This window comes from Lepidochelys kempii, chromosome 2, assembly GCF_965140285.1.
Source record: "Lepidochelys kempii isolate rLepKem1 chromosome 2, rLepKem1.hap1, whole genome shotgun sequence".
NCBI classification, from domain to species: domain Eukaryota; kingdom Metazoa; phylum Chordata; order Testudines; family Cheloniidae; genus Lepidochelys; species Lepidochelys kempii.
Genome location: NC_136381.1, coordinates 211,440,778 through 211,456,373, shown reverse-complemented (window position 1 = coordinate 211,456,373; position 15,596 = coordinate 211,440,778). Strand labels below are relative to the sequence as shown.

The 15,596-nt window shown below is 38.8% G+C and overlaps 1 protein-coding gene across 1 annotated transcript in view; it reads left to right on the top strand.

The window, feature by feature from the left end:
* SP4 (Sp4 transcription factor) overlaps window positions 1-12,669 on the top strand; it is a 50,997-nt gene extending 38,328 nt beyond the window's left edge. Inside the window, exons 4-6 of the mRNA XM_073333750.2 lie at window positions 1,584-1,815; window positions 2,048-2,247; window positions 8,216-12,669. Of these exons, the coding sequence (XP_073189851.1) occupies window positions 1,584-1,815; window positions 2,048-2,247; window positions 8,216-8,463 (680 nt within the window). The 3' untranslated portion in view covers window positions 8,464-12,669. The remainder of the gene's footprint in view (window positions 1-1,583; window positions 1,816-2,047; window positions 2,248-8,215) is intronic.
* Window positions 12,670-15,596: the final 2,927 nt, after the last annotated feature.

Sequence of the window (15,596 nt, the reverse complement as noted above, 5' to 3'; positions counted from 1 at the left end):
ACCTTACTGAAATCTAGGTAAATTAGATCCACTGTGTTTCCTTTGTCTAAAAAAATCTGTTACTTTCTCCAAGGAGATCAGGTTGGTTTGGCACGATCTACCTTTTGTAAAACCATGTTGTATTTTGTCCCATTTACCATTGACGTCAATGTCCTTAACTACTTTCTCCTTCAAAATTTTTTTCCAAGACCTTGCATGCTACAGAAGAGTCAGGGACAAAATCCTGGAATCCTGATATTGAACATTTCACTGTTTTCTAGCATTTATTTGTGTAACTTTCTGCCATATGGTTGCTGCTACCAGTTATTCCTTTACCTTTAATGGTAGAAGTTTGCACTGTGGATCTTAAGGTCTGGAATTCAAACTATGCTGACTATCTCTGTGTGGTCGTTGGAGAAAGGCCGTCATTACAGTTGCATATGATGGAATTTCTTTTTTTTTTTTTTTTTAGTTTTCATTTTTAAAAACTTGGGTAATTTAATTAAGTAAAATCATTAAAAGTATAATGCTCAGGTTGCAAAATCAAGCACTAAAAAATTAGGAAGTGCCATAATTTCATAATTCCATCAGAATATAATTACTATCTGAGTATGTAATTAAAGATTATTTAAATTCAGCCATACATTGGGGCAGATTTAAGATTGCACGGGCAATCTTAATTCTGGTATTTCATACCTTTTACATGCTTGACTTTACAGCGTTAATGTTCCTTCAATATAAATTTGTTTTGAAGAAATCCTAATGGAATACATCGAGATACTGCATTTTTTATGTATAAATGAAGTTTTTGACTCAGTTGCTTGAAAAAATAGGAGGTTAATTCCATAAAATAACTTTAAAAATAAATGTGTGAGAGTTTTAAATAGAAATATGGTTTCCAAGGTTATTCTAGGGAAAAGCATCAACAGTAGAAAATGAATTCTGTGTAATTGCTTTGTTTCATATCTTCTACTGATATATCTCTTCATTCTATAAAAAAAGAAGATGCCTGTAAAACTAGTTATTTCCTGTTGAGAGCACACATTTGTCTTTACTGTACTCTTTTTCTAATGAATTACCTTAATCAGGGCTCTCTAAAGTTGTGTATAAAGTCTGTTTGTAGTATACTAAAGCACACTAGTAAACTTACTCGGTTTAATATTTTTTCTGCAGTTTTCATCCATCCTATAGTCCAGGGGTAGGCAACCTATGGCACGCGTGCCGAAGGCAGCACGCGAGCTGATTTTCAGTGGCACTCACACTGCCCAGGTCCTGGCCACCGGTCCGGGAGGCTCTGCATTTTAATTTAATTTTAGGTGAAGTTTCTTAAACATTTTAAAAACCTTATTTACTTTATATACAACAATAGTTTAGTTATATATTACAGACTTATAGAAAGAGATCTTCTAAAAACATTAAAATGTATTACTGGCATGCAAAACCTTAAATTAGAGTGAATAAATGAAGACTCGGCACACCACTTCTGAAAGGTTGCCAACCCATGCTATAGTGGATATTCTCTTGAACAAAAGGCATATAAAGTATTATGTTGTGACCTTTCTGAGATGATCACTAAAATTTACAAAGACTTTCTTATTTTACAGGTCAACAGCAAGGACAGGATGGAGGCATGAAAGTACAGCAAGCCACAATAGCTCCTGTAACTGTAGCCGTAGGAGGTATTGCTAATGCAGCAATTGGTGCTGTTAGTCCTGATCAGATCACACAAGTGCAGTTACAACAAGCCCAGCAAGCTTCTGACCAGGAAATACAACCTGGCAAGAGATTAAGAAGAGTTGCCTGCTCATGTCCTAATTGTAGAGAAGGAGAAGGAAGGTAATGTTAGTTTGTCAGTTAAACTTTAGGCATCTTGTGGGGCCTGCCTTATTTTGGGGGCTTTTTTCCTTGTAGTACTGTCATGTTGCTAATCATGTCCATAGGAAATCATGCTTGTAAATTTTCTATTCAGAAAGAGGATTATAATCAACTTAATTTTACAATTTCACATTTTTCCTTAGCTGATATTTTAAAATAAAATCACCTAACTGCTTAACTTTGATCCTGTCAGAGGCAGCAGTGAGCCAGGAAAAAAGAAGCAGCATATCTGCCATATCGAAGGATGTGGAAAAGTTTATGGGAAAACATCTCATCTCCGGGCACACCTTCGTTGGCATACTGGAGAAAGACCATTTGTATGTAACTGGATGTTTTGTGGCAAAAGATTTACACGGAGTGATGAGCTGCAAAGACATAGAAGAACCCACACAGGTTAGTCAACTGTCTACATTCGATGGAGTCATTCCTTTAATGATGGTGGCCATCGGTGAACAGTGATTTTAAATAAAGTAGTTATGTAGGCTATCTAAATAATATGCTGAATGTATTACATTTGAAATAATCCAGTGTGTTTTAAAATTTGTTTTAAAAAGGTTATAGTTTATAGGGATTGATTTTCCCTTCTGCCAGAGCTCTGTAGTAGACTAGGCTAGAATTTGACTAGTTAGTCAAGTTTCAAGCTGTTTCCCTGCATCTGCATTAGAAAAAGATTGAGTTTAGGACATGGTTAACTAGCATGCATTGGCTAAAAGCCTGACCTAAACTTGACCAATTTTCCTAATCAAGACAAATCCTTGGGGCTTTTTTACACAGGGGTTTAATCCACAGTAACTCTAGTTGGTTTGATGTGAAAATGCCTGCATGCACACAGCATAATTTGTTAGAATGTAGTAACTCCAAAAACTCTGGAATACTCTTTCAAAGTGAATTATGTTTAATGCAGATTGAGTTAGTGTTGTGCATTGTTCATGTGCACACAGTCCTGCTATGCACTACTGTAGCAGTCCTCCAACTGGTATCCCACACTGTTTGTGGGCATCCATTACTGATCTGTCTGTTTACTTGTGTACCCTCCATTGCTCTCAGTTGACTGGATGTCCCTCCTGCATTTAAAAACTGTCATGAGGCCAGAATTTGCCCATTTGCTCACGGATTTGAATATATCAGCATTGCTACAATCCAGAAGGCTTACAACATGCCTCCAGCAGTTGCTTAGAGCCGTGCTGAGACGCTAGATCTTATCATTATCTGGGGAGCAAGCTCTTGTGAAATAAAAATGTTTTTGTGGATGTTATCAAGTAGATGTCTACGAGGGGCCACAACCAGGACACCAGCCAGTGCCAGATCAAGAGCAAACAGCTAAGAGGATTTACATTAAAATGAGGGATCCCAGGAAGAGGTCAAGCAATGGAAATGTAATCTGTCCATTTTTTGAGGAGCTGGACAGTACTTGATTAAATTACACCACTGCCAAACCCAAATTGGTTGTGGACCCTGCTGCCTCCCCTACAGCCTTCCCCTGAGGACAAGCAGCAAGAGTCATCAGAGGAGGCTCACAAGGAAGGCAGTGAAGAGCTCACCCCAGAAAGCCAGGATCTCTTTGAGACTCAGGATCTGATTCTGTCCGCGTAGGAAGCAAGGTTATAGTTATGTCTACACTGCATCTGAGAGTGAGCCTTCCAGCCCAGATACAGTAGAACCTCAGAGTTACGAACTGATCAGTCAACCACACACCTCATTTGGAACTGGAAATATGCAATCAGGCAACAGAGACAAAAATTTAAAAAATGTACAGTACAGTATAGTAGTGTATTAAATGTAAATTACCCAAAAAAAAAAAAAATTGACAAGGTAAAGAAACTGTTTCTGTGCTTGTTTAATTTAAATTTAGATAGTTAAAAGCAGCATTTTTCTTCTGCATAGTAAAGTTTCAAAGCTGTATTAAGTCAAACTTTTGAAAGAACAACCATAACATTCAGTTACAAACATTCCAGAATTACGAACAACCTCCATTCCCAAGGTGTTTGTAACTCTGAGGTTCTGACTGTTCATAGTGGGGCTTGCACTAGGGCGCTAAAAATAGCTGTGTAGATGATGCAGCTCAGGCTGGAGCCTGAGCTCTGTGGCCCTGGAAGCACTGTCTACGCAGCTATTTTTAGTGCAATAGCACAGGCCCTTTTAGCATGAGTCTGTGAAGCTGGGCTTGGAGGCTCACTCTCAGATGTAGTGTGGACATACCCTGTATGGCAGGGGTGGCCAAACCGTGGCTCATGAGCTGCATGCAGCTCTTTTATAGTTAAAGTGCATCTTGCGGAGCCCTTCACTCCCCCTTTCTCCACCTACCAGACTATTTGGGGGAGCTCAGGGCTTCTGCCCTGCAGTAGGGTGGTGGGGCTAGGGGCTCCTGTTCCAGCAGGAAGAGAGGTCTCAGGGATTCAGCCCCATGGGAGGTGCCTGCCAGGGCTCAGGGTTTCAGTGGGAGCGGGGCTGAAGCCCAAGCCCCAGCAGGTGTGCCCTGTGGGGCAGAAGCCCTAGGCCTACCACCCCACCACAGGGCTAAAGCCCTGAGCCCCAGCAGGCACACTCTGGCTCTCAAACTTCTGAAGATGGTCATATGCAGCTCAGTGAGTCAGTAAGTTCTTCTTTGAGTGCTGGTCCCTAGGTGGATTCCAAACAGGGAAGAGTAGCAAGCAGTGGTTAGCATGGAGGGAAGGGAAAGCATGCTCCATGTGTGAGTCATGAGGTTTGGGGTAGAAGACTGAAAGGTGTATACTTGGGTTGAGGTGGAAGGAGGAAGCCACCTTGGGTAGAAACTTGGGGTGTAGACGTAAGGAGACTTTGTCCTTGTGGAAGACCGTGAATGGTGGGTCTGCCATTATGGCTACCAGTTCACTGATACGGCAAGCAAAAGTGATAGCCACCAAGATGATGACCTTCATGTAGAGGTGAATGGGGGAGCAGGTAGCAAGGGGCTTTAGTAAGAGTAGAGAGGACCAAGTTGAGATTCCAAAGCGGGGTGGACCTTTGTACAAGAGGAAAAAGAGTGAGGAGGCCCCTGAGGAATCAGGAGGTCTCTGGGGGAGTAAAGACAGAGAAGCCATCCACGGGAAGGAGAAGAGCACTGAGCGCAACAAGGTGAACGCAGATAGAAGAGTGCACCAGGCCCGATTGGCAGAGATGGAGAAGGTAGTCCAGGAGAGTAGAAATGGAGACAGTCTCTTGGAATGTGAGAGTGGTGTGCCCAGGCAGTAAAGCGATGCCACTTAGCAGAATAACAGGTGTGAGTGGATTGGCATCTGCTGTTAGTGAGGATGTTGCGGATGGGTGCAGAGCAGGCCTGGTCTACACGTGATCCCCAACCAAATACCAGACCATGACGTGAAGAGGGCACAGGTTGGGGTGTCAAAGTTGGCTGTGGTCTTGCATCAGGAGATCCGGGATAGCGGGGAGGAGGATCTGGGGCGAGCAGAGAGGTGAAGGAGATTGGTGTTCCAGTACTGGTGAGGCCAGGAAGGAGCTACGAGGATTACTGGAGGTTCTTTGAGATGTGTGGTCCCTATCTGGATTCCAGTCCCACCCTCCTTTCCCTCTGCTCCGGGCTTTTCTGTTGCTGAGTAAGAGAGAACTGGAGCGGCGTCAACCTGCGCAGCTTCTTAAAGCCAGATGCACTACATGGCCAACGCATGATGCACACGCAGATCAACAGACACTGCTATGAACAGTTCCAGTGCATGGTGCCATGTGCCCATTATGAATGGAATCCGGATAGGGACCACACATCTCAAAGAACCTCCAGTTATAGTAAGTAACCTTCTCTTTGGCCACCCCTGTTATATGGCATCATTAACCACAGCAGCAAAAGATAAGGCAGCTCTTCCAGGATAACCAGAGCAATCTCTGCACCATTAATGCCCATAGTGATCCTGGCAGCAAACTGTCTTTGATTCATTTAGGTAAATCCAGCTGAGTTCCAAAAGAGCCTAGCATCGTGGACCTTTCCCAATCACCCTCCTTTTATGTTTATAAACCTGCCTCGGTGGTCAACCAGCCCTTGGAGCACCATGGATAAGGCTGCAAATCTGTCACGGTTGTGGAAATCACAGATTCCATGACCTTCCACAACCTCCGTATTTCTGCGGCTGGCTGACCCCAGGGCCTCCAGAGCAGCTGGCTAGAGTGGCCCCAGAGTCAGCCGGTCTGGCAGCCCCACCAGCCACTGCTGGAGCAGCCCCGGAGCCAGCCTCTCGGGCGGCCCCGGGGCGAGGCAGCCTGAGCAGCAGCGTTCCGACAGGGCCGCCGCAGAGGCAGCCTGAGCAGCGGCCAGAGCAGCACCTCCAGAGGCAGTCAGCCCCCGCCTCCAGAGCAGGGGCTAGCCATTGGCTCCCAGGATCCCCCAAAGGAGCAGCACCCCAGACAGCAGAACTCTAGGATCAGCTAAGGTTTAGTCAGGGGTGTTTATAGTAAAAGTCATGGACAGATCACTGGCAGTGAATTCTTGTTTATTGTCCGTGACCTGTCCATGACTTCTACTAAAAATACCTGTGATTAAATCTTATACTTAATCATGGAGAATTACCCCATCTGATTATAAACTCCAAACCTTGTGTGGGAGGCACATGAATCCCTGATTGCCCCAATACCGTTTGGGAACCCCATGCATGCAAAGCCATCAATAATCTCCTGAGCATTACCAAGGTTTGTAACCCCATACAACAGTACCTTTCGCATGGCACCACACACTTGCATGGCAGTGGCTCCAACAGTCAATCTCCCTGTGCAGAACTGGTTGGCTATGGACTGGTAACATTCAGGGGATTGACTACTTCGAGATGGCAGAGGTGACCCGCTTCTTGATGAGTATAAAGTGCTGCATGTTGGTATGCTGCCACTGTAGCTCCAGGGCTAGTTCAGCACTTATCTCAAAAAAGGTCACCTTCACCATCCTGAAATACTTTCACCATGTTTGGTCATCCACCCAATTGATGCTGGTTTCCCAAGCCCACAAGTGGCATTGCACTGAGTGAAGTTGCTCCAGGAGCAGCGCCTGTAATAGGAGTTGCTGGTGTAGTACTCATCTTCGTCTTTGTCTTCCTAATCCTCCTTCCTCTGCTGCAGCTGCTGCTGGAGGAGCCTCTGCTGCTGTCATGGTTGCCAGCATAGTGGCCAACATGGATCATTGTTGGGTCCATGCTGGCCAACAGCAATTTGAAAATGGTGGGCTCACGCTCCCAGAAAAAGAGGAAGTATGGGGTGGAGAGAGCAGAATCATGGGTTTTTGTTTTAATTTGACTCCAAGACATAATTCTATTGGCTTCCACTATGCATTCCACTGAGCAGCAAAAGAAAACTCAAAATGCACAGTGCTCAGCAGTGAAGCAAAGGACCATGGGATACCCTCTGAGAATGCCACGTGCTTAGTATGCAGCAAGTCCCCGCCATGTGTACACAATAGTGCAGATAGAAAGAGGGCACAGGTGTCCTGTGTGCACACTATTAGTGTGACTTGTATATTGCACGTTAACTCACTGCAGAGTCAAACCCCCTGTGTACGCCAGCCATTAGTCTTGTAGGGTTGTTTAGTAATCAGTGGAGCTACTTACTCTCATGGAATTGTTTCTTAGCTCAAGAAGAATGAATTAGTCCCCTTTTTTAATTTGATCCACCTCGAAAGAGTCTTCAACATGTCTCAGGTTCTAGTCTACTCTTCCAAGGAGAGGATTGGTAAGTTTTCTTAGGAGCTAAGGTTGGCAAGACATATTCGTCCATCTAATGAATATTCTAGATGCTAGGTATCATGTCAGTCATCACATAACTGGTCTGATGGCCCAGGAAACACATCATCCCTTACTTCACCAACGTCTGGCTCGGAAGACCCCATGCAAAGATGATCTGCAGGCCAGCATCATCCTAACTGGCCATCCAACACTCTAGTGGAATCCCTGAATCTCTTCAGAGGGATGGCTTTCCTCGATCCTCAGGGGACAGATCCTTGGAGTATGGAAGCTACCTGGGTCCCCTCTCAGTTCTTATTAAGTATTTTAATCATGTTGTTCTTCTATCCATTGCTAGGTTCTAAGTTTATGAAAGAGAATTCTTACTGAGAAGAATAAGAATAAAATTCAGACCCTGCACTGAATAATTACAACAGAGGAAATACAGGCTGCAAGTTTATCTGTTGAAAGCATTTTAAAAGGAAAATGTAGTTTATTCAATGGGTCTGCAAATCAGACATTAGAGAAGATAAGCTTGTATCTATTTTGCAACTTTAGATACATCCAAACACTTAAAATGTTTTTGAGTGCGGGGTGGGGGGGAAGGCTTGTTTGAATGAATGAAAGAAGTTAAATACCTTTAAATATCTATGTCACTGACATTTTTGTTTGTTTTTGTTTTAAATTAGGTGAAAAAAGATTTGAGTGCCCCGAATGTTCTAAGAGGTTTATGCGGAGTGACCATCTCTCCAAACATGTCAAAACTCATCAGAACAAGAAAGGTGGTGGAACAGCCCTTGCTATTGTTACTTCAGGAGAACTGGACTCTTCAGTTACTGAGGTTCTTGGCTCTCCAAGAATTGTCACAGTTGCAGCCATTTCTCAAGATTCAAACCCAGCAACCCCTAATGTTTCAACAAACATGGAAGAATTCTGAAAGGATCATTTATACAGACACCTAGTGCTGCACTTAAGTTTACATACCTTTCATGATATGGAAGTGGGCTGGTAAAGTGGATTACAGAGCAGGAAATCATGTTTTCAGTCTTGACTTCTGTAAGTATTCCAAGTTGGAGGGTCAGCATGAGAAGTGTACACTGGTGCAACAAGACAAATTTTCAAAAATACAAACAGCGCAAATTGACATACTGGATAAACAGTTGGGGGAATACTGCTTCCATACTGTACTTTTTTAGTTATGTGGCTCTATATTATATAATTGTTTTAAATGAAAATATCCCCTCTCTTTTAGCATTTGTGTGTTGTTGTGTTTGTAAAATCAGACAATTTCAATATGACAGGGTGGATCTTGGTTAGGAGTGTTGTCATTTGGAGGTACTTTGTTTATAATCTGAATCTGTAATATTTTCATGGGAACTTCTTTTCCCATGGTGCACAACAAAAATGCATAAGAATTGAGTGGTAATTATTTCTTTGCTCAGTTCTGTGGAATATATAAATTGATTTTGGCCGTCTTTTCTCAAGTTTAGAAATTATTCAAATAACAGTTGAATATACATGCTGCAAAGCAGATCTGAGGTGCAGCTCAGATAATTTTGACCACTACATTATAGTAGTGTGTATAAATGACAATCACTGAACTCAGATTTCTCTCTTTCTTTGGAGAGTTAAAAGATATTTAGATTTAATGTATACGTTAGAAAAAAATTAAACTACAGAAATATATTAACATAAGATTTTACAGAATTAATATCTTTATGTAGGATAATAATAAAATATGGCAACTTGTGTGTTTAAGTTTTGATATTCCAGTTCATTACATTGTAAGGCATCAGGAATCCATTTGTTAACTAGAGTCACAAAACTCATACTTATGAATATTGAAATTTTATGGGAATACTTGGACGTTAATTGGACACCTGAATTGTTTAATGAGTGTTGTAACTCATTCTCCAGTTCTGTTCTGTAAATATAAATTATTATTATATTATGGTGAAGGTGAAGAATTCTTTATACTTTGACTAAACAGCCAAAGAAAAGGACAAATTATGACATTTTAACAACTAAAAAGGTAATTGTAAATTAATGTATTTTTTCTTTCTCTCCCTCTAAAGATTAATCATCGTATTTTCTTTCCAACTGTAAGTGCATAGGCTGGTAAGGAATATCCACCACCCATTTTCTTATATGATCAATAATTTTGAGCCTCCAGCCACAAGAGAAACTGGGGCAAAAAAGGAATAAAGCAATTGATTATCATATAGCAATTGATTAAAAAGGTTTGATTATATTTCCAATATCTGTTAACTTAATAGAACATAATTGTTGGAGAAATAAAACAACTAAGCATTTTTTATGTAAAAACTCCAGTGCATACATGGAGGAAAGATGGCCAAATATTTCACACTCAGGATTTTGAATTATTTTCCATAGGCATAAATGGAATGTTTTACAAATTTAGCCATTTGGTATCTCATGACAGTCCATTTTTTTAAATTTATACATCAAAATATTTTTGTGATTAAAAAAGGGAGTACAGTGCAAGAAGGATTACTCTTTTTCCTGCTGGTTAAAGATGAACAGTTTATTTGGGAAATGTTTGTATGAGACACATAACAGATACCTTGTGCATTCCCTCAGAAAACATACTTCTCATATGAATGCTTTATCAATCTTGTGATGTTTCATGTATTTTTGAAGAAAGAAATACCAATCATTGTTTACACTGTGTACACTTTAGGCCAGCCCTTTGTAGCGAAATATAAAGCTGAAGGTCTTTTATACTTTCAGTTTACATTAAAAGCTTTGAGATTAAAGGAAAAATAATTTTACACTGTGGTTATAGATTTCAAGTTTCTTAAAGCTTTTGTAGACTTGTAACAAAGTCTTTAAATTTTAGTTGGGTTTTGTACATTCTTTTGTATATTTTATTTAAAGTACTCTCAGCTGATGTATCTGGATTTAAAACATCAGAATCAATTAGATTACTACATTTAATACAAATGAACATTAGGTAGTGCTAATTGTTAATTTTGTTATATAAGAACTGAAACATCAAATATATATTTTATCATTATGCTTCACAATCAGTGCTATACATTTCTTTATGCAAAGAAAAACTTTCCTAATGTTATAATCATGTTTCTTAGAAGTTAACAGTTTTTATAAACTGAAGCTATAAGCATTCTGCACAGCCATTTCATATTTTTTCATGCATACTTTATGTATGCAGTTAAGAAACTGAAGTCATTTTTAATCTACAATGAGTCCCTATTACAAATGTATCAAAATCTAAATCCTTGGATTGGCTTCATAGTATCTAAAGTACATTCACTTATGTTAGCAGGTGCACATTTTACAGCTGGAATTAGAAACGTTTTGACAGTCTGTTCTGCATACCATTCTGAGTCCACTTTTCTGTCTTAGAAGGATCGTAAATTTCAATGTCCTTTATTTGACTCAGTGGGATATAGCTGTTGTAAGTAATAGGACACAGATGTGCAGTAGTATCTTGTTTAATGGCATTTCACTGTTCATTCCCTTTGCCACTGTTATAAAATTTTGCTTTATTGTAATTATCAGTGCAAAGTGTATTTATCATGGTAGAACTCCAGTGTTAGAATAGTTTTTTTTCTTACAATATACATTCTTTGGTTAGTTTTGTGTATGTGTTGCCGATTACATTAGAAATTGGTGTTAAGTCATTATTTATCACACTCTTTCACGAGAGCAGTAATAAAAGTGTGTAATTTAGGAGAAAAAGTTAATTTGTCAAACTTAGGTAAGCATGATGTTTAGGTCCTATTTTTCAATTTTATAACTGTTTTATTGCAACAATATTTGTATTTAAGTCTTCATTTTAATGCCTTGTGGTGTTTTTTAATGCATGTCACTGAATTGTCATCCCGCATAAATTGATGTGCAGCATAGGGTATTAAATCTACATAAATGATTTTGAAACAGAGAAATAGTTGATGGTAAAAAATGTAAATGTTTTGCAAAAATTCCTTATAAAAAAGTTTTGTAGTAATATTTCACTTGTAAATTGTTTTCTAAAAAATAGAAAAATGGAAAAAAAAAAAAAAAAAAGAGAGAGAGAGAGAGAGAGAGAAATAAAACCAGATTTCCCACACTCTAGAATTTAGAACTGAATTCTGCCAGCAAAGCCTCTAAGGCATAATTTGACATTTTTTATATTGCTGATTTTTTTTTTTGGTAGATTTAGAACTAAAATTATGTACAAGTTGTTGCCTGCAATAACAATTTTGCAAGTAACCTATTAAAATTCCCTTGAGTGAAAAGTGTTTCTTCATTTAATTACTTATAATATGAAGCAGTAATAAATTATGTTTGAATGATCGGCTCATCAAGAAGAACCGTAGAAAGCAAATGCTTCTCAATGGAGAAGCATTGGCAGCAGCCTCTGGATTCATGTAATTAAGACCTGTACTTGCTGGTCTGCGTTCCCCAACTGGCAGACTCCCAGCAGGGAATTAAAAAAGCAGATTCCAGCTCAGTGTGAATTTTGTCATGCTTGTTCAGCTATTGGGAACGGAAGTTATAGTTATGCCTGAACACATTCATTTTTATTAAAGAACATTACAAGAGATGACTGAAGGAAAAATTTAACTAAGATGAGAAATAGAAGAAACGAAGAAAAAAAATTTGAGAATTGCAATTTTTTAAAGAGACAACAGATGATAAAACCAAAATGTCTTAATTGTGTTTCAGATTAGAAATGAATAAAACAAAAGTTTTATCCATAAAAAGGATGAAGGTACTCACTTGAGTACTCAAAAAATTATGCTGGATTTTACTTTGTTTCAGTGATATAGATGGATTTGTGCTGCTGGAAAACAAAGTAACAATATTTTGCACTTTTGTAATGCCTTCTTCCCACAAAACTTAAAGCATTTTATAATGAAACCTCCCAGAATTCATGTGATGGACATACATAGTATTATGCCCCCTTTACCGAAGAAGAAACAGGTACAAGGAAATTGATTGCTCTGTGTTTCACACAAAATCTGGCATAGATGGGAACATGGTGGATTTGATTTAAATCAATTTGATTTAAATCATGATTTAAATCACTAGTCAGGAAGACTTGATTTAATCATGGATTTCTACATAAAAGTGCATTCTTGTTGGTTGTTAGAACCTTAATACATATTCTTCACAACTCAGAGAAAGATGTAGGTTTCATTTTTAGAAGGTACACACTATACATTTTTAAGTGATTTATTTTGAAAACCTTTCAGACTAGTTTTACAGCTATATCAGAAAATGATATGATTGCTTGGTTATTTCATTTACCAAAGGTAATTGAAGCAGATATTTATGAAGTCATTGTGAGGTCAACTATCTCTAATTCAACAGGTTAATCATTAATATTTGGATGATTTTCTTGCCATGATGTATTAGGAGGAGAACATCACCAGACAGACTTTAAATTGTTTTATTTAACTAAAACAACAACGTAACGTATTCTGGATTTTTTTCTTCAACAGCAAACACAATATTTTTACAAAATAAGCATATGAGTTTTTGAACTTAGTTAAACATTCAAGTTTTTTAAAATCAGGTTTGTTTTTGTTAAAATTGTTTTTAACTAAAATAGTTAAATTAAATGAAACAAAAAACAAAAATTAAATAGACTATGTCAGCCAGATCAACATAAGAAACTTAAAATATTGGCTTCTGCAGCTAACTCAGTTGTCTTCACCTTCATTTTCCTGTTTGTTCAAAATCTGGAAAAGAAAACAAAAGCTTTCCTGCTTTTTCAGGTCCCAAACGATTTCTCAATTTGGAATGAATTAGTCCAAAGGAAGAAAATAATCTTTCTACACTGGCAGAAGAAGCTACTGCTGTTAAAAGTGAGATTATCACTTCAACAGTCTCTGAATCCAAGTGCTTAAGTGACTTCCACCAGTTCATTGGTGTGACTTTCTTTAAAACATCAGCAAACATATATTTCTTGAATGGTTCACCTTTAGCTCTGAAGTTTATTATAGTTGGCATTATGGAAGGATGATTGCTGGACGTCCATGTCATAGCCAACTCGTCGTCTTCAGTTAAGGTTTGACCCTGATACCGAGTATTGAGAATATTTTCAAGAAAATGAGCTGGAGATAGTGCTTGTCCCATTCGTTGTTTTAATGCTTGTAATTTAACTCTGTCAACGCATATTTCTCTTTTTAAGATCTCAGTCAGTTCCTTCCAGATTTCAATAGTGTCAGCAATAAAACAGCTATTTCCCTGCATTTTGTTCAAGGCTACAGAAATAGGCTTCAGGATCACTCAGCATATGTTCAACGTTTCTCTTAAACCCAGTGTTGAGAACTTTGACTGTGACAGTGCCATCTATTTTTTCACAATTTTGTTCACAAACTGTCATCAGATTAGGCCAGTTCTTGATATAGTGCTCAAAACAGTCCACTATTGGGTTCCATCACACGTCTTGTGGGAGAGTTAGCTTGGTTCCTCCCACTTTTTTCAGAGCAGCTGCTGCAAAGTGGTTGTTACGGAAGTATTTTGCAATTTCAACAACATTAGCCTTTATTTCTGGAACACTGATATCTTTGGCTAGGAGGTGCATCAAATGAGCACTGCAACTGTATGTTATTAGCTTGGGCCTCTCTTCTAAATTTCTTCTCATCTTGGATACATTTGCAGCATTGTCTGTGACCAAGCTGCATACTAGACATTTTATTTTTTTTCCCACAGTTTGTTATAGCTTTTACTGCTACTTCTTGTAAGTATTCTACTGTGTGTGCATTTCCTGATGTATCAATTGTTTCTGTAAGGAAGACATTCCCTTTTTCTGTTGTCACACAAGCACATACAACAGGATCATTGTGGACATTGCTCCACGCATCAAGACTCAAGTTAACAATTTCACCCTCTATACCTTTTGCACACTGCTCAATTTCTCTTTCATACGCTTTATCCAGCAATTTGCCTGCAACATCTGATCTGTTGGGTAGACTGTATCCTGGTGTTAATGACTGAACCATTTTAATGAAGTGTGGGTTCTCAATCATAGGGAGAGTTTGTTGCATAAACAAACCGGGCAATTTTTTCATAAATTACCTCTTTTTGTAATCTGCTGGTTCTTATCACAAACTTATCTGTGATTGTTTCTGGATGATAGAGATTTTTTTTTCTTTTTACTACAGGCTATGTGACATACGTGATGGGACTGAAACACTATCATTGGCAGATAACTCTGAAACTATAGAAAATGATGGTAATCTTGAAGGTGGATAGTCTTCAAAATCCTGTATGTTGAAGATGGATTCTCCTAAACAAAATAAGTCAATGCAGTATTTAATTATTATTACCATACTGCTCATTTAGTGTTACTCATTGCATTCACTGACACTTCAGTATTACTTTAAAGGCGAAATTGTAAAAGGGAGATCTGTCTATTTCAGTTATTTATTTTTTATCACAACTGCATCTAAAATGATAGTACCATAGAGTAACAAGTATATGTTTTGCTCAAACAAGAATAGTCCAGAAGGAAGATAGGCAGTCCTTAAGAAAAAAAGTATGAAATAAAAAAGTTTACCAACCTGAAGATCCTGGATGTTCAGACATGTTCCTTTCATCATCTTTAACGCAGTTTCCTCCTGAGAAGGAACACTCTCATGATGTTTTTTCATTTGGGCAACCAGGCCTTGCATTTCTTTGTTGCACTGTTTGCATTTTGCACACATGCTTGTCTTACCCAGAGGTAGAGGAACTTCATTAAAATATTCCGAAACTGGGTCTCTTTTACGGCCTGCTGCCATTATAGGTTTTCCCTTCTCGTGAGAAAATGATATGGTAGATCTCAAATCAATGAAGGCTACACTCAGAAAGACCTCAAGACTTCTGGAATATGCTGCTCAAACAGTTTCACTTTTGTTTCTACTGCTTGTCCCTCCATTCTCACATTTATCTCCAGACTTCTTCTCCTTGTCCAGGTCTATTCAACCCCCAACAATCTTCTACTCATTGAACTTTTTGAAACTTTGCACTTTTAGAGAGAGGTAAGGGATTGACTCTGTACACAAATTTGCAGAGGGACAATAGGGTTGAGGTCTGTTTGTCTCACCTCTATAT